At 41.5% G+C, this 18,732-nt stretch overlaps 1 protein-coding gene across 1 annotated transcript in view; it reads left to right on the forward strand.

Annotated features, from left to right (window-relative positions):
- Hel89B (histone acetyltransferase 1) overlaps positions 1–18,732 on the forward strand; it is a 44,952-nt gene that overhangs the window by 14,239 nt on the left and 11,981 nt on the right. The window contains 30 exon segments of the mRNA XM_069502753.1: positions 2,609–2,733; positions 2,736–2,759; positions 2,972–3,162; positions 3,164–3,189; positions 3,914–3,975; positions 3,977–3,998; positions 4,001–4,120; positions 4,665–4,771; positions 5,064–5,240; positions 5,716–5,978; positions 6,612–6,660; positions 6,662–6,679; positions 6,681–6,778; positions 6,829–6,914; positions 6,917–6,966; positions 7,741–7,765; positions 7,768–7,920; positions 8,362–8,456; positions 8,459–8,501; positions 9,169–9,254; positions 9,749–9,923; positions 10,705–10,816; positions 11,646–11,742; positions 12,861–13,003; positions 13,777–13,995; positions 14,844–14,971; positions 15,564–15,715; positions 16,527–16,674; positions 17,269–17,504; positions 18,379–18,511. Of these exon segments, the coding sequence (XP_069358854.1) occupies positions 2,609–2,733; positions 2,736–2,759; positions 2,972–3,162; positions 3,164–3,189; positions 3,914–3,975; positions 3,977–3,998; positions 4,001–4,120; positions 4,665–4,771; positions 5,064–5,240; positions 5,716–5,978; positions 6,612–6,660; positions 6,662–6,679; positions 6,681–6,778; positions 6,829–6,914; positions 6,917–6,966; positions 7,741–7,765; positions 7,768–7,920; positions 8,362–8,456; positions 8,459–8,501; positions 9,169–9,254; positions 9,749–9,923; positions 10,705–10,816; positions 11,646–11,742; positions 12,861–13,003; positions 13,777–13,995; positions 14,844–14,971; positions 15,564–15,715; positions 16,527–16,674; positions 17,269–17,504; positions 18,379–18,511 (3,363 nt within the window).

Consider the following 18,732-nt stretch of genomic DNA (forward strand, 5'->3'; position numbering starts at 1 on the left):
GCGGAAAGCACAGCGTAATATGATAGTATGCGTTGTCACAATCAGACGGAGTGTTACAGAAAGGAAAGTGTGAGACTACGTTAACATTTCAAAAACAAAAGAATTTACTTACTGGCCACGGCCGTAACCTCCCACCAGACCAAACCAGACCAGAGACTATTTAGAAAATATCGGAGTCAAACCCGAGGCCTCCCACTTATAAGACTACCGCGCTCACCACTGCGCCAGGGAGGTCGTCAATCGATTAAAAGCTAATTGAGGAACTTTCGGACAAGTCAATATATTTAATTAGTAATTACACTTCTGGTCGAACTTTTAAAGTGGAAAACTTCTAAAAAAAACCTTCAAGGTTCGCGTTACCGGCATCCTAATTTTATTAGCTCTTAAGTTCTTTAACAAAAACCTATTAAGGTTCAATTTTTTAATGTAAAGTGTCGAGTATGATTTATAGATTTCGCTGAATGTCGGCAGTCCCCACCGACTGCGAACCTTATGTATAGAACGTTTTTGGCCCACTGAATATAAATCTGAAGTTATTTCCCCAGCAAAACAGGTGCTTAAATTGAGGCCAAAGTTTGTGATGTCTACGCATCTTAAACTGAGTCGTCGAGTTATCCGTCTGTTCGCTCGCACTTACAGGTAAGTGGGAGGGGCGAAACAAACAGATAACTCGACGACTCATTTTAAAATGCGTCGACTATAGGTGGACCTATGTCTAGCTGTAGCGTCTATCGGTTGACGAAGGACTATTTATAATATGGCTTATTGTAATTGCACGCCTTAATTTTTTTATCATCGTACCATGGTACATGCAGTCACGCAATAAATCTATTTTTATTCTTATAACAATAGTGTAATTGAATTTCATTCGCCGTATGATAAATTGCTATCTGAGTCGTCAAACCTATGACGATGTGTGTGGCGAGCGGGCGTCCGGGTCAAAACGAAAAATAACTATAGGCTTAGTATACTTTACACATATCGAAAACGTTATATCGAAACGTTCAAACGTAACATCAAGCAATACGAGGTATATGACCGTGAGTTCGCTATACATCGACAATCTTTGTTTGAATCGGAACTGTGCAACAAAATTGGGTAGTATACAATTAAAAGTGCTTTAATTTAACGATCGTTAAGTGTTTCGATTTTCGAAATCTATAAACGTTGACGACACGTGTAAACTCATACTAGGGTACAAGTACCTTCACCTCACCTCTGCTAAATCTATACTTACAAGCGATTACCAAAAGTGTAGGGGCGCCTCAGCTCAGACGTCGGAACATTGACCCGCATTACTCTTTACGGGGTGGTAGATTGAACATTGAAACGAGTCGATGTATGTAGGTCTTTATTATGGTTGAAATTAGTACATGAATAGTTCAGGTTCGAACTGGGAAGGACAGCGCTCCTGAGCGACTCTCGGGTCCTTTGGCAACCCGCCCTCACGCTGCCGCCCGCGCCATTTTTATTGCAAAGTAAATAGGTCTTAGTTTGAGTGTAGGATAGTTAGTAGGGTCACTTGTTTTTAAAAGGTTCGAGAGATAGAATAGAATAGAATAGTTTATTCAAGTAAACTTTTTACAAGTGCTTTTGAATAGTCGGTAGTTTTAATTTACCACTGGTTCGGATTAATTGGTTCGACAAAATATTAAATCTAAATAAAAGGAAAAGGTGACTGACTGACTGATCAATCAACGCACAAACTCAAACTACTGCACGGATCAGGCTGAAATTTGGCATGCAGGTAGCTATTATGACGTAGACATCCGCAAGAAGGCTCTTTTTAAAATTCAATCCCTAAGGAGGTGAAATAGGTGTTTGAAATTGTGTAGTCCACGCGTCGCGAGCATAAGCTAGTAATTAATAATGGGATTATGAAGATACAATTTATTGCTCTTTGGCGCTACGGCATCAGTATAAGGCATTCAAGTTTCACCGTGTCAATACAAATATGGGCACACACGAGTAAGAGGTACATACAAACGCGATAAAATAAACAGGATTTTAAACGCCTTTCTCTCTAATATCAAACGTTAATTTGATACATTTACCGTATTTTATTGTGCCTATTAATGAGATAAATGCAATGTTTCTGCGAGGTAAATGAAAGACTGCAACTCCACGAATATGATCAATTTTATTGTATATTGAGTTAAAACAGTTTACTGTTTTCTTAGTTTATGAATCTAAGCTCACATCACAAACTGTTTCAAAATACCTTCGAATTCAATTCGCAAACATAGGTTTGTGATTGATTGTTTGTCTCAAAATGTTTAAATTTCGTCTGTCATCGTAAATATAACTGAGTGAGCCTATACTACATTTTCTGTGGATAGAGTATCTTAAGCTTATTTCAACTATGGGATATAAATTATGTTATAGTCCGGTCATATTAGCGTTTCTAACATTCGTACATTTAGAGTAAATTTATATTTTAGAGTAAAAAAAAAAGATTCCGACGAATTGAGAACCTCCTCCTTTTTTTGAAGTCGGTTAAAATATAATTTATGTCCATAGTGTGAAATAAGCTGTACTATTGTAGAAATAATAACTGTTAAACATTGTGTCCTGCATAAACATGTAAAATGGTATTATTTGTCGGTAGATATGAAGGAACGTTTGGTGAAGCAACGCCAGCAGCTGAACTCCCGGCTGGGCCTGGACGTGGCGTGCTCGCTGGGCATGGACATCAGTGCGGTGTACTCCAATGATGATTTGTTACCCTGAAGGCACCCACCAAATCCGAAGTGACTAGAGTGAGTTTACTATAAATTCCTATAATAGGCCTTATACAGTAGTTAAATGGCGTTTTTCGTGTGTGTTATACAATCTCAACTGAATCTGTTATGTGCCAAACAGGGAAACATTCCTCATAGACTGTTTTTTAGATAAAAGAATTTGTATAGGTACATAAACCCGAACCTAGAATCGTTGTATTCAACTAACTCCAAAAATCAATTTTCTCCAGAGGCCAGTCAAGAGTTGATGTCCAATGTCTACGCTCGCGCGAGATGAATTGGCGAAGCGCAAAGCGCGCGCCGCGTTCAGCAAGCAGAAGTCGCGCGACTGCGACGACGCACCGCCCGCGCCTCCCGCGCCGCTCACACCGACCACGCCCAGCGCGCCGAGGCTGACGCCTCTCGAGCCGGAGAGGAGAAGACAAACTCGAGCCTGCCGAAGAGATTCGTAAGATATCTTGTACTTTTATCATGTTTATTTTCCTATTAAACGTACCCTCAAATTTTGGAAATGCTGTGAGAAGTAATGCTCTGTTAGCTCACTCCCACTTTCCAATGATACCCGTTTGTGGGCAGTATACATCCGTTCTGCTGTGGCCGCTTTTGTGTAACGAGCTTATAACCTGTTAGAGCCCGTAGCATGGTATCATGTGATCGGCAAATGAATGTATTGTATTGTATAAAACGGGTAGGTACATACCACGATTGATGAGGCGATTTTTAACTGCCGATATTATTTCTGCTAATTAAGTACCCGTTTATACTACACAATCTCACCGATTCCGTTGTCTTTCTCTACACTAAATTTAGAGTATCTGCATCCTTTTCTTTTTAACAATGCTAAAAAGGGACAGAACATGAACTTTACATTAAGACTCTAAATTTAAGTGCGCGCTACAAATTTAAACAGTACGCTCGCGACTGTGCGCTACAATCTAAAAAACACCTAAAAATTAAATTAAACTGTCAAACTGCGTCTGTCCTTTTCATATACATTAGTAAGAATAGGATGCGAATACTCTAAAATTAGGTTGTGCTCAGAATCAGTACCCATTATGTCGTTAAACCACGAAATAAGCTTAAAATCATTAATGACCGTGTTAATTCCACTATAATGTTACCAATTCAAACCTTTGAAGAAGTTAGCGTTACCTGTATCAATTTGTTGACAGCTGACATCACGTACGGAGGTTGTCGCAGTACCAGGACGCGCGGACAGTGGGGCGAGGGTTCCCCGCTGGCCGCTGGACGCGTGGTGCATGCTCTGCAGGCGCAACTCGTTAGCGCGGCGTGGGAGGCGCGGCACGGTGCTGCCAGTGCGCTGAGGGAGCTGCTGCGGTCACCTTTAGCAAGTTCCGCTGGGCATAGGGCCGGCATGCATCGCAACAGGTATGTTGAGCGATGTCATGTGTGTAAGATATCACATGTGCCCGTATAAAGATACCTGGCGGGATGATTACGTAAAACGTTTGGCAGTAGCGACAGCATACGCAGACAGCAGTAGCAATGCGACAGGGTCATTTGCCGTCTCTCGTCCTTCTTGGTTATTTTGCGTTGTGCTATTGCTGTCTCTCTCCTCTAGCCGGAGCGTTTGCCAGCAATGATCGCGAGATTATACGCCTGTCGCCGAGATACGTAATCACCTTGCGGATCACTTTTTTATCATCGTCTGCTGAGCATCGGACTGGCATGAAGCTGCAAGCGGCCTGCAAGACGCGACAGGTCGACATGACGCTGTGTGGGTGTGCGGGGCGTTCCCACCCTCGATGACCCTGTCGACCCTGTCGCGAACTATACGTTGAGCGGTGCGTGTATACATAGAGGTGCTTGTATAAGAGCATTGGTACAAGCGCATCTAGCGCAGCGTGGGAGGCGCACCACGTTGCCGCCACCGCGATCCTGTACACAAAATTAACATTTTACGTTTTCTTCAGATGGAGGATGCACACCAAGAATGGTTAGAAGACATGGCGCTGAGGTTGCTCTGTGTACTCGCCTTGGATAGATTCGGCGACTTCGTATCGGATCAGGTATATTTTAATTTTTTGATTTCGCACGGGTGCTTATTATATTACAGTTTTCGTAGGAATCACTAATTTTTTTGAAAAGATAGTCCTATGTTACTCCGGAATAATTGTAGCTTTCTACTGGTGAAAGAATTTTCGAATTTCAGATTAAAGAAGCGGTGACTTGAAATAAAATAAAAAATTGTGCGCAAATTTTTAGCCGTGTTTAGTTTTTACCAAAAATGCGAAAATTTAGTAAAATTAGAACATGCCATTGCATCAAACTACAGCCAGAACGTGGTTAAACTACTTGTAGGTCGTGGCACCAGTGAGGGAAACCTGTGCGCAGACGCTGGGAGTGACGCTGGCGCAGATGCGCGCGGCGAGGGTTCGGCTGGTGGCGGAGCGCGTGGCCACGCTCGCGCGGCAGGCGCAGTGGGAGGCGCGGCACGGCGCGCTGCTCGCCTTCAAGTATTTGCTGGCTGCGAGACAGGTAATGAGTGCTGGCAACACCAACAGACAATCTATAACATTATGTCAGTCAATTAGACTTGAACTGTCAATCTCTTGCAATTCGACTGCTGAACATGAACACGTATCTCTCGCTTAACAATATAGTGTGTGCTGCATTTAACCTTCGTGGTTTCATTCATCCGAAGCACCTCATTAATCAGTACCAGTGCCTAAACACTACATCAATGAGCGTAAGGGCGACCATCAACATTGAGCTATGCTGCGCTGTGCTGTACTTCAGCTAACTTTCTGGTGCTATATTTTTCTACAAACAACATTGAGCTGCGCAGTGTGTTTTGTGACTGCGATGGCGCGACATGCACGAGCATAAGTGCAAGCGAGATAGACGGAATAATCACAATTTTCAAAAACCTAAATTCACGCAGACGATGTGGCGATCTAGTATTTGATAAACTTTCCTTCACACACTTATTGCCGCTTGTTTTGTTTCATAGGAACTAGCAGTAGAATGCGGAGCCCTAGAATATCTAATGGCTGGTCTAGAAGACGGGGCAGAGGACGTATCAGGGGTTGCAGCGGGAGCCCTAGCGCCTGCTGCGGCGGCCTTAGCAGCGGCCAGGCCTGAGCGACTCGCGCGACTAGCGGCGAGGCTGTGGCAACTGTTGCGCGACCAGGATGACCTTGCCACCCCGGCTAACGCGTACATGGCACTCCTAGCTTCGTTAATGGCGTTGCCTGCTGCTGCTACCAAGTTGCAGTAAGTATTAGTGTTGATCAGGCTTGCGAGATTCGTGCGATTGTCAGCGAAGTAGTGGCAACTGTTGCGCGATCAGGATGACCTTGCCACCCCGGCTTACATGACACTCTTCTGGGGGAAATTTATAGAGCGCACTTTGACTTTGCTCTGACTTAAGCTTCTGTTAAAACGAGACAGATTTATGTCAGCGATTAAACGCTGTCTCGTTTCAACTCTGTCTTAAGTCTAAGCAAAGTCAAAGTGCGCTCTAAAGATCTCAGCCGTTACTTATGGCCTAAGACCTAAGGAATTGCAAGCATGTATTTTATATACTAGTTTACAGCATCAACACCATGTATGTATTGTTTTTTGACACTGAGCAACTCTATCGTTTACCGGAATGGTCATAACATACAAAAATAGTGTGACATTGTACAATCGCTAAATGAAAAAATCATAGAATCGCTAGACTGTAAGGTTTAGCCATTGCCTCTCTCTGCAGAATTGGCCTGAACTGAGTTCGTTCCAGCATGAGATAACATTTGCAACGACAAATTGATCTTTTGAACTTATGAGTTTTAGAAATCATGTCTTTTATTTATATTTAGACTGTTTGCATACCCATATAATACGTTTATATTGTTTATTGTCCAGTCCCATCGATTTGACGGACGTCCTACCGAGACTATGGCCATACCTCGACCCACTCGGCCAGCTCCGTACCGAAAAGCTACTTTACAAACCCTACGCACCCCTCACCCCCGACCGCTTATTACCTCAGAAATTAACGGCCAAACGAATACTAACAATAAACATAGAAAGTGAAAGCAAGTGTAACTCCCAAAGGAATTGTAGAGAAGTGGAAGTGAAGTGACAACAGTGAAAAGTGCAACGGTGAAGTGAGTCAGTACCTGATGTGGACGCCTGAGCTATTGCAAGAGGCGATGCGCATAGTATACCAAGGGTTCTTTTTGAGCATGTTCCTGAAATACAAGAGATTGCGGTTCAGGTGAGAATTTATTGTTACTGTAAGAAATCGTTATAAAATTAAATCAGCACCATGATTTGGATTTTTTAGGGACCTCTTTCTAATTGTTTAATATCTGTTTAATTAAACAAAAGACAGTAGTCTCTAACTATATAAAACTAGCTGATTTAAAAAAAAAATTAACAATCCAGTGGAAACTCCCCTTGATTTTTCGGGATAAAAAGAAGGCTATGTCACTCTCCAGGTCTTTATCTATACCCATGCAAAAAATCACGGCGAACACGTTGCACCGTTGCGACGTGATTGAAAGACAAACAATAAACAAACAACCGACAAACAAACACACTTTCGCATTTTGATTATTGCAAAATATGCTACTTCTTCCTTTCCCAATTTTTGGTAAGAACTCCCCTGTTTTCTGATTCTGGTAGGCAATCCGTAAAATATAAATTTATTTTTGAAAGAAACACTTTTGGAAGGTTTCCCCATCTACTGATTGCGAAAATGTGTTTGTGGTTTGTCCATCTATTACGCCGCAACGGCGCAACTGATCCGATGTGACTTTTTGCTGGATCTAGTTACACCTGGAGAGTGACATAAGGGTTACTTTTCATCCCGGAAATCAATACGAATTCCCACGGGATTTTAAAGACTTAAATCCACGCGGATGAAGTCTCCTGTATTAGCTAATTAAAGATAAATTTATTCATTATCACCCCACTCACTGATCAACCCAAAACAATTCGCCAGAGGTGTATAGTAATTATTTATTGAAGGATGGATCTAATCTCATAGGTGTGGCAGAACTTGCTACGTCACGGTCTCTGGGTACAATCCTGGTGGCGGCGTGTCCCATGCTGGCGCTGTGGCTGTGCCTCGCGATGCAGCCGGCGCGCTTGCACGCTAAGCCTCCGCTGCTGTTGAACCCCACCGCCACCGCCCTGAAACAAAGGTACGTTTTTGAAGGGAGCGCTTATTAGATGGGACGTTTTGGGCACTACCACAGGGAAGTAACTGAGTAAAACCTCACCTTTCCAGAGACACATACAAGACTTTATTTAATTTCTAATTTACTTGACTTACTTCATATTACTAACTGTTTGGAATCGATTGGTTATGTATGGAACTTCATTACATAAAAGCATAGAAGCTCGCTTCTGTCGGACTCCCTGAAACTTTTATTATGTTCTCAAACCGTAATTTGTTAAACAAAGGATAAATGATAGATAAAAGAAACAGTGCATCTTATGAAATTGAGGTAGGAATTAGCTTCATGATCTCCACTTTCTGGATATCTTTAATAATTAAAAGCAGTAGTTTTCTACGGAACTCAATTTGTTGGTTTTAGTAGCATTTTTCTCTTAGCACCCTATTATTGTATTGGGTGATATTCAGGAGCGACCGAACTCGTACCACTTCGGGCCCAAGCAGCACGGATGGCGAGGCGCGTCACGGGGCAGAAGTGGTACCTCGGCGGCAACGAGTCTCAGCCAGCGGCCCTTGAGGGAATGCCCACGCGGTCACGAGAGCGAGGTGTCTTGCTGCAGAGATTTTAGGTACGCTCCATCTCATTAGGCAGCTATTAGGTCTCTTTCGGACACTATTCCCATTACCCTACATAATAAAAACGTTTGAAAGTCCCTAAAGGATAAGGCACTAATTCGAGCCCAAGCAGCACAGATAGCGAGGCGCGTCCACGGCGACACGGATCTTTTGCGGCAATGTGTCCCAACCAGGCCGCGTTACGCGACGACGCCACAATTACGAGCACAAGATGTTTAGCTTCGGATATTTTAAGACCCATCTTTCGCGCACGGTCGATTAGCTGGCGGACTCAGTCGACGGTTACCTTTAGAATCTGTAATTTGTATGTAATTTTAATAAAATGTCATTTTATAAGTTTAATAATCTCCTATATATAAAAATGAATCGCTGATGTGTGCTGATCGCAAATCTCGAAAACAGCTGAACCAATTTCACCTAATTCTTTTTTTATAATATTCCTCGAAGTACGGGATTGTTCTTATGGATGAGAAAAATTTAAAAATTGCCTGAAAAGAATCGACTGTTAGGCGGTACGAAGTTCGCCGGGGCAGCTAGTAAAAATTAAAATAAATAAAATATAATATGGAAGTCGTCGTGTAAATGCGCATGGAGTCGAGGCGACTTCGTAATTGATAACATGGAGAAATATTATCTTCTTTTATGATTGAATTGTTTCAGGTTATCTATCGTGTTATCTAGTCCAGCCGGCTCCCGGCATTGAATACAAAGCAGAAGACGAAAGTCCTATTGATTGTTATGTTAAGGTAACCGTTCTGCTTTAAATATTTATTTCCTTTAAAGTACAGTTCGGCCTGCTTCATGGCAATCCGCGCGTCGCTTTTGGCCGTTATGTATGCTATTGCTATGGCTATGTTACTATCTGTAGCTTATGTCTATGAGTTACATCATCTAGCGCGGTACGCGCATTGCATCGATGGACTGCCGGTGACTTTTAGTGCTAAACGCCATATTTAATTTTAATGATTAATTACGGGTTTTTAACTGCGCGTCGCGGCATACAGACCGTTCACTATAACTTTTCCCCTGCCGTCATGTTGCCATCATTGCTTTGTTTGCTTTATTCCTTAGAACTTATCGTTTATTATTGTGTGATTTGCAATGGTGCCAAATTTATTATAAAGGGACAAATTATAGTAAATGTCTGTGGACAACGAAGCGCAGCGCCGCTGCCTTATGTCCGCAGTCCGGCATTGTAGTGTATGGAGAAGTGAGTAAGAAATGTGCACGTATCTTGCAGGTTATGGTAGTATACCTGCGCTCCGGCAGCGCCTTGCAGCGCCTAGTGGCGGGGCTGGTGATATCCTCGTGGGCGCGGCACACCCTGCGCACCGGCTGTTCCCGCCGCCCGTTGCTCACTAACGGCGTTACTAATGAGGTATCCATTAATCAGTACCCTTATTATAAATGCGAAAGTGTGTTTGTTTGTCCTTCAATCACGTCGCAACGTATTTGACGTGATTTTTGCATGGTTCTTATAATAAAGACCTGGAAAGTGACATAGGCTACTTTTTTATCCCGGGAAATTATGAGAGTTCCCACGGGATTTTTCAGAAACCTAATTTCATGCGGACGAAGTCGTGGGCATCAGCTAGTAGAAATAATGAACGTTAATTTTGTAAGCTGTACCACACATCACTTTATACCTAAGGGTTGGTTATAGTGGCGCTTCTTCCACTTGAATACCAGAATTCCTCGAGCAGATGAAGCGCCGGAATAAACTGTGTCATGTGTGGGACAACCTGAGAAAAGTTCGAGCTCAGTATTAATGCTGTATGCCTTGTACATGCACCAAAAGCATATAGTGCTGATGTTCAGGCGGGTCCTCTGATCCGAATGATACCACGGAAATATACTTACCCATCATATCCATACTTCCATACTAATATTATATATGGTAAGGTTATGTCTGTCTATCTGTTTGCTAGCTTTTCACGGTCCATCCATTTAACCAATTTTGACAAAAGGTACAGAGATAGCTTGCATTCCAAGGATGCCACTTTGGTCCCGACAAATCAAAGAGTTCCCTCGGGATTTTAAAACCCTAAACCACGTCCAAATAAATCCTGCGCAAAATTTTAAATACTATACAATTTAAGAAATGAACGTGTTTCTTTATTTCCATACAAAAGTGAACCAAATAAATCTGTCCAATTGCTAGGACGTGAGCGTCTACAGAAAGACGATACAGACGAGCAACAAAATATGGAATTACTGCCAAACTGGCGCCGCCTCTACTCATCACGACTCTACATATGTCACTGAACCAAACTCTATATTACGACGAAGTTGCCTTGAATTGTAACAGGTAAGGACTTTTTTTTTTTCATTTAATGAATAGCGATTGGCTGCAATCAGACCTGCTGTGCTGGCAAGTGATGATGCAGCCTAAGATGGAGCGCCTAGAGTCTAGACGATGCCTATTCACTCTTGACATGAAGCCACATCTATTAAAAGTAGAGAAAATGTATTAAGGCCATTGGGATAATAGAGGCAAATATAGAGGGTCTTCCAAATTCGTAAAACCCACTTTCGTTGTTAAGTTTTAAGTTTGCTAACCGTTTTAAGTTATCGATTTAACTAAAAAAAAAACATCAAATTACGTCAAATGTTTATTTTATTTTGTTTATTTGAAAGTAATCAACAGCGTAAATACATAATTATTATTTAAAATTTAAATCTAGGTATAACAGAAGGCCAAAGAGATACTTAAAATTATAATTCAACTATTTTAACAGAATAGATTTAGAATAAATGTAGGTATATACAATAATAAAATAAAATCACAACAGTGTGTGTATGATTGTGTGTGTGTGTGTGTATGCGTGTTGAGTGTGTGCTTATGTGTGTGTGTGTGCGTGTGTGTAAGTGGGAGTGTGTGATTGCATGCATATTTAGATGTTAGCTACTTTTTTTTTTTACGATGACAGTTGCTTAATTCCTTTTTAAATTTATTGTTTGATAGGTAAAATAAGTCAAACTCAGCGAACTGATTGTTGTTTTATGACGTTACACCTATGTATTTCATACAAGGTGCATCCCTACTTGAAAGATTTCCCTGATTAACTATACAGTCAGTCAACTGGACTAAAGAAGATTGTTTTCAAGTGATTCAGAATTGTAATCTTTCCTTTCAGGATACTGCAAGAGGCTCGCGATCTGTTAGCCATGATGAAACATTACAAACTACCCATAGATAATGAAGAATTCAATAATATTATAAGGCTAGAACAGGTATTTCATTATTCTTATCGTTTGCTTGAAACTATTGAATGTTTATGTATCTTAATAATTATTTACACTGGACTGGCGTCGATTCTGATATTTTTCTCTTAACTAAATTTAGAGTATCTGCATCTTTTTCCTTTTAATATTACTGAAAGAGGACGAAAGATAAATTTTAAATTAAAGATTATTTTAGTGCTACTCTACAATCTCACAACTGGCATATGAAATCACTAGGTGTATGGGTCTAATGAAACTGCCATACAGTTCCTAGTTAGCCCGCTACTATCGTAGACTGCATCATCACTCACCATCAGATGAGATTGCAGTCAAGGGCTGACTTGCAATGCGATAAAAAACCCGGCCAAGTGCGAGTCAGCTCGCGCAACGAGGGTTCCGTCCTACAGTCGTATTTTTTATAATTAAAAAACTATGATGCATAAAAATAAATAAAAATCTGTTTTAGAGTGTACAGGTAAAGCCCTTTCATATGATACCCCACTTGATATAGTTATCTTACTTCGAAAATTGACAGTACTAATTATTAGTTCAAGACCACAATTTAATTTTTTTGTGTGATTTAACCACAAATTCACGGTTTTCAGATTTTTTTCCCGAAAGTCTGCTATAAGACCTACCTACCTGCCAAATTTCATGATTCTAAGTGAGACAGACACGGGACAGACAGACAGACAGACAACAAAGTAAAGCCTTTATTTAAGATAAAATTGAAAAAACTATTGTTAGAAAAGACATATTACTCGATTAATGATTACCTTGTAGAAAAATTTTAGTTTTATTTTAATTTTTGACATTTGTAACATTATCATTTAAATTTGTATTTTTTTGTGACTAAGTATTTAATTTGACTAATTTTATCAAAACTATGTACACGTTGTTCGGTATATCATAAGTCATAACATATTGCATGCTAATAGGCAGAATTTGGCTGTACCTTTTTGTTTTGTAATATCTGCACTGTTTACCCATATTCGCAATAAAGAAATTTGAATTTGAATTTGAATTTGAAAGTGATTCTATAAGGATTCCGTTTTTCCTTTTGGAGGTACGGAACCCTAAAAAGGAACAGGGTCTAATTTGGTAAGTGTCACACGTATCATGCACAGGTGTCGGCCATGACAGCGGCGACGCAACCCCTGGTGGCGGCGATGAAAGCTAAACGCGTGGCGCCGTCGTTGGAAGAGCGTCGAGCCGCGTTGCATTCTGCGGTTGCCAACTGCGCGCTTGAACAAGCCATCTTGAACGTCTCGTAAGTCCAAAATAAAGACTTTCGTCGTTTTAAGTAGCAAATCTAAATAATTTTTAAATATATAGGTACTTATCAAAAATTGCGGAACCGGCAGGATTCAAACCTGCGTCTTCTAGGAATCGCGCCTGTTTCACAATTTTTGAAAATATGTATTTAAAAATTACTAAGCAATTTCCTTGAAGTGTAGGTAAAAACACTATCATAAAAATTATAAATATTAAGTACTAGATGATGCCCGCAGCTTCGTCCGCGTGGATTGATTTTTTTTTAAATCCCGAGGGAAATCTTTGATTTTCGGGATAAAACGTAGCCTATGTCCTTCCCCGGGATGCAAGCTATCCCTGTATTAAATTTCGTCAAAATCGGTTGAACGGATGGGCCGTGAAAAGCTAGCAGACAGACAGACACACTTTCGCATTTATAATATTAGTTTGGATTGATCTGACCAAAAAAAGAATCACATGGTAAGTATCGCCTACATTCACGTTCAGTTTGTTTAAGTCATCAAATGCTACAATACATATTCTCAGTCCTTATCACGATATTAGTTTCTAGACTATTGATCAAAACTACAGCAGTCCCATTAAATTAGAGAAGAACAAGTCAACTTGTAAAAATTGGTCATGCACAACATAATTTTTTAACCCCATACGCACGAGATTCCACTCCCAGCATAGACTCCATTGTCACTTAAGTACTAGCAGGATCGCAGTCAAAGGCTAACTTGTCAACTAATAAAATACAAACTGACGGGTAAATTCTCGTATCTGCAGAGTTCAAGCAGCGTTAAGCAGTGCGGTGGCTCAACTAGCCGCTTTACCAGAAAGACTCAACCCAGTAGTACGACCTCTGATGGAGAGCATCAAGAAGGAGGCTTCAGAGGAGCTGCAGCGAGGCTCGGCGAGGACGTTAGCTGCTCTACTCGCTCAACTCGTCAGCAGGCAGCCCTGTCCCAACAACAAAGTGCTAGTTAACCTTAAAGCCTTCCTCAGGTAAGTTGATACAAGTGAGATAACAGTAGTTCGACCTCTGATGGAGAGCACCAAGAAGGAGGCTTCAGAGGAGCTGCAACGAGGTTTGGCGAGGACGTTAGCTGCGCCACTCGCTCAATTCGTCAACAGGTAGCCCTGTCCCAACAACAAAGTGCTGGAGCCTTCCTTAGATGAGTTAAAGAATCTAAAAAAATCTACAGGAATCTGTAATAAGAGTTCTGATGGGAAATATCAAGAAGGAGGCTTCAGAGGAACTGCAACGAGGCTCGGCGAATACGCTGGTTGCTCTCTCAACTCCTTTACGGGCAGCCCTGTCTTTATAACAAAGTGCTGGTCCACCTTAAATGCTTCCTCAGGTGCACCTAAAATATTTCACTGATTTTAATTTACTCTAGTTTTTCTGCAATATCCCTAAAAATAGGGGATTTATAAAAGAATCGTTAAAATCGAAATTAAAAAAAAACGAATATTGCCTGCCATCAGTACAATTATGATTCATAACCCTTAATATTCGTTAACTTTAATACCAGTTTTTCTTGGATCCAGTCATCTTACGTGAAGCATTATCTAAGATATTAAAAGCTGCCACCAATTTTGAAACATATTATACGATTGCGATTTAGATTTTTATAAATCCCGTGGGAACTCTTTGATTTTCCGGTAACATATGTCACTCTCCAATTCTTTAATTATGCACCTGCAAAATAACGTCGATCCGTTGCGACGTGATTGTAGGAGAAACCAACGCACTTTCACATTTTTTTTTTTTTTTTTAATTTATAATGGCTTAGTGGATTTGACGTCTCTAAATTTAGCGATTCGTTCTTATAAGATGTGAATGTATACAGATGCGACCCCGAGTACACGCCGCGTATATCTCTTGAAAATGCCGAAGAAGCGAACGGCGATTCCGGCAGCGGCGGCGACAGCGGCACGGAGAGCAAAACTGAAACACATTCTAGTCATGGACCTACTCGTAAGTATACTGGGTACTCCGTTACTTTTGTTATTTTTATTTTAAGGTTTGCTAGCGATTTTTACATAGAATAATCTTAAAATACATAAAGTTGTAGATACATGTCTTTGTATGTAAAATCATTTGAAAGCAAACACTACATGCAGATACACACAAATTACCAAGTGTCTTTCTTTTAACTTCAATTGGGACAGTATGCGGAAATCCAAAACCACAGGAGACACATTATCTATACTTGGAGTTTCTCTACATGATGAAATCAGAAATGAGGAGATACGTAGAGGAACCAGAGTAACTGACAAAGCTCGACGGGTTGCGAAGCTGAAGTGTCAATGGGTAGGGTACATAGTTCGAAAAACCGATAGACCTTGGAGTCCCAAGGTGGTAGAATGGCGACCTCGCACCGAAAAGCGAAGCGGTGGACAGACGACATCAAACGAGTCGCAGGAAGCCACTGGATTCGGGCGGCGCAAGACCGAGGCATGTGGAAGTCCCTACAAGAGACCTATGTCCAGCAGTAAACGTCTATCGGTAGATAATGATGATGATATGGGAGCTTTTACCAGACTGACTTAGTTTGTATCGTCTCCAGTGGATAAGTTCGACGGTATCATAACACTGCGCGAGCAACACCGCAGCGCAGAGCGAGTGGTGCCGCGCCGCGGCCGGCCGCCCGCTGCCCACACTCAGCAGCAAAACCACGGGGAGTTCAGCATCGACCAACTCTTCCCCAACGAAGACGAGGTGAGGCATTGCTCCTCAGATCTGCTCCCAGACCCCAGTTGCTCAAAAATATATGAGGAATACCTGACTGACTGATCTATTAACGCACAGCTCAACCTACTGGACGGATCGGGCTGAAATTTGGCATGCAGATAGCTGTTATGACGTAGATATCCGCTAAGAAATGATTTTTGAAAATTCAATCCACAAGGGGGTAAAATAGGGGTATGAAATTTGTAGTCCACGCGGACTAATTCGCGGGCATAAGCTAATTACTCAAAAATATGTTAAACGATTCCCCACAAACCTATGTAAAGTCATAAAATCTTCACTATATGGAGTCGGCACAACATGTCTTCTTCCACTCTCTTCTGTCATCTATCAACGCACCATCCACCCTTTTCACGCATTCCGTCCATCTTTTCTTTGGTCTTCCTCTATTTCCTCCCACATGCGTATTTAACATTATTTTAGTTATGTGCTGTTCTTCCCTTCGTATTACATGCCCATACCATGCCTGCCTATTTCCCTCATCTTTTCTACCACTGACGCAACTTTCAACCTTCCCCTTACATTCATTCCTTATCTCATCCATTCTTGTTATCCAAAAAAAATCCATTTGATTTCTAAGTCTCTAAGAGCACTCCTTTGAAAAGGTTTCATTATCAATTCAATTGAAGAATCCATATTGTTTTTGTTTAATTTTTCGACTACTCCCTTGATGAGTGTCCTGAGGTAGGAAAAAAACAGAATTTCGATTAGTGAAACCGATTTTGCAAAGATTATTTAAAAAATACTGCACTATATTATAGTGGTAGTTTATTATCAACAGGCACGAAAGTTGTTAAGGATTCAACGGCGAGGAGCGACAATGGCGCTAACGAGTCTGACAGAGTATTTTGGGGACAAGCTGCCTGAAAAGCTGCCGAAGCTGTGGGAGTTCATCACAGAACCATTCGAAAAAGTTATGACTGATAGTGGTGAGTATTGTTTAGTCAGTATTAGCTCACAAACATGATTCAGGATTAAATGGGGTATATCTAAATACATAAAAGTAGTAGGTGACTGACTGACTGGCTGAGTTACTCATTCAACACATTCTCAAACTACTGCACGGATCGGTCTGAAATTTGGCATGCAGGTAGCTATTATGGCGAAGACATCCACTAGAACGGGATTTTTGAAAATTCAATCCCTGAAGGTAATCATCATCATCACCGGCTCACTACAGAGCACGGGTCTCCTCTCAAAGTGAGAAGGGTTTTGGCCATAGTCTACCACGCTGGCCATGTGCGGATTGGTAGACAAGGTGTAGAATAGTAGGTTGAAATTTGTGTAGTCCACGCGGACGAAGTTGCGGATATAAGTAGACAATAGACATCCGCTAAGAAAGGATTTTGAAAAATTCAATCCCTAAAGGGGTGAAGTAGGGGTTTTAAATACGTGTAGTCCATGCGGACGAAGTGTTCATAAGCTAGTAAAGTATAAATTTTTTACGTTTCTTGTATTTGACTTGTTGAAAATTGGTGCAAAATCAAAACTGTAAGTTATAATGGGTTGTTTTTGTTCTTTAGAGCTGGAATCTCTAGAAGAAGAAGCGGCAGAGGAACTAATATCTCGACTACAAGTTGTGGAAGCAGTGGCGGGGGCGGTGGGCAAAGGGCTGTGGCCTAAACTGCTCAGTGGCGTGCGTGCGTGTGCGGCGCTCACGCGGGCCAGGTATACCGCGCTGCGGCACATGGCGGCGCGCGCTATGGCGGCTTTAGCTGCGAGAGAGCCGCATGCGGTCATGGACACGCTAGTTCACGAGGTGAGTACATTGAACCGCATGCGGTTATGAACACTTCAGTTCACGCCGTAAGCACCGCAACATCAAGATTTTTTTAAAAGAATATTATCCGTGTTAAATATCACTGGTTAAATGACTTTTCTCTACTAAGCGTCAAGCTTGTATGCTAGGAGTAGGTACGACAATAGTGCAATGGGCGGGGTTTGAACCGTCGACCTTTCGGTTTCCAGTCCACTTCTTTACCCGTTGAGCTATTGAGGCTTTTATATAAGGATTATATATAAGTTTTGGACTCAGATATGATGCAGCGAAAGAAGAGGGTTATGAATAAGAGATGAGTACAGTACGCGTCATAAAAAAATGTACATGCACCTTTAGAAGGAGATAGCGGATTTGTAGAGCATTGTCTCTGTCGTTGAGAGCCAAATAACGTCATATAGGTATGAGTGACAGAGACAACGCTCTACAAAGCCGAAATGTCATTCTGAAGGCCGTTGTACATTACTTTCTGTCGCGTACTGTTCACTTACCCGCTATGAAGGGATTTTTGAAAATTCAACCTTTAAGGGAGTAAAATAGGGGGTTGAAAATGTAGTCTACGCGGACGGAATTGCGAGCATAAGCTAATTAAATGGTTTTTTTTAAACACATTACTATGAACGTAGGTTTGAGTGAATGTTGTCTGTGGTTTATTGGTTCATTCAGATTCATAGGCAAAGAATATTAAACTCTATTTCTATAGAGATAAAGCTTAAAATCGCCTGAAACACGACCGCATCTGCGTGGAAAGACGTTGACAAATCTGTCCCAAGGCACCGAGAGTCATTGGTCACGTGCTGCGTCGGATCTGGCCCAGAGCGTTGTAAAAGAAATAAACCATATTCTGTCTTTCTAGTTAATCGAGGCATTGTCAGAGATGCGCAACGACCGCGTGCGTTGCGGTGCGGCGGAGTCCTTGGTGCGCGTGGTGGACGCCTTGCAGCTACAACTTGTACCCTACATCGTTCTGCTCGTCGTGCCTCTGTTAGGTAGTCATACACTTTATTTTATACGCTAAGTATCTAACGTTTCAGTTACCGAATAATCATCATCATCATCAACCGATTGACGTCATACAAAGCGATTAGTATTTGGAACGCCCTTCCACCATCGGTTTTTCTTTTCAACTATAATATGGGTACCTTCAAGTGAATAGGCATCTAGGCAAGCGCGCTTCATCTTAGGCTGCATCATCTACAGATGATCTATA

This window comes from Maniola hyperantus, chromosome 13 (genome assembly GCF_902806685.2).
Source record: "Maniola hyperantus chromosome 13, iAphHyp1.2, whole genome shotgun sequence".
Lineage (NCBI taxonomy): Eukaryota > Metazoa > Arthropoda > Insecta > Lepidoptera > Nymphalidae > Maniola > Maniola hyperantus.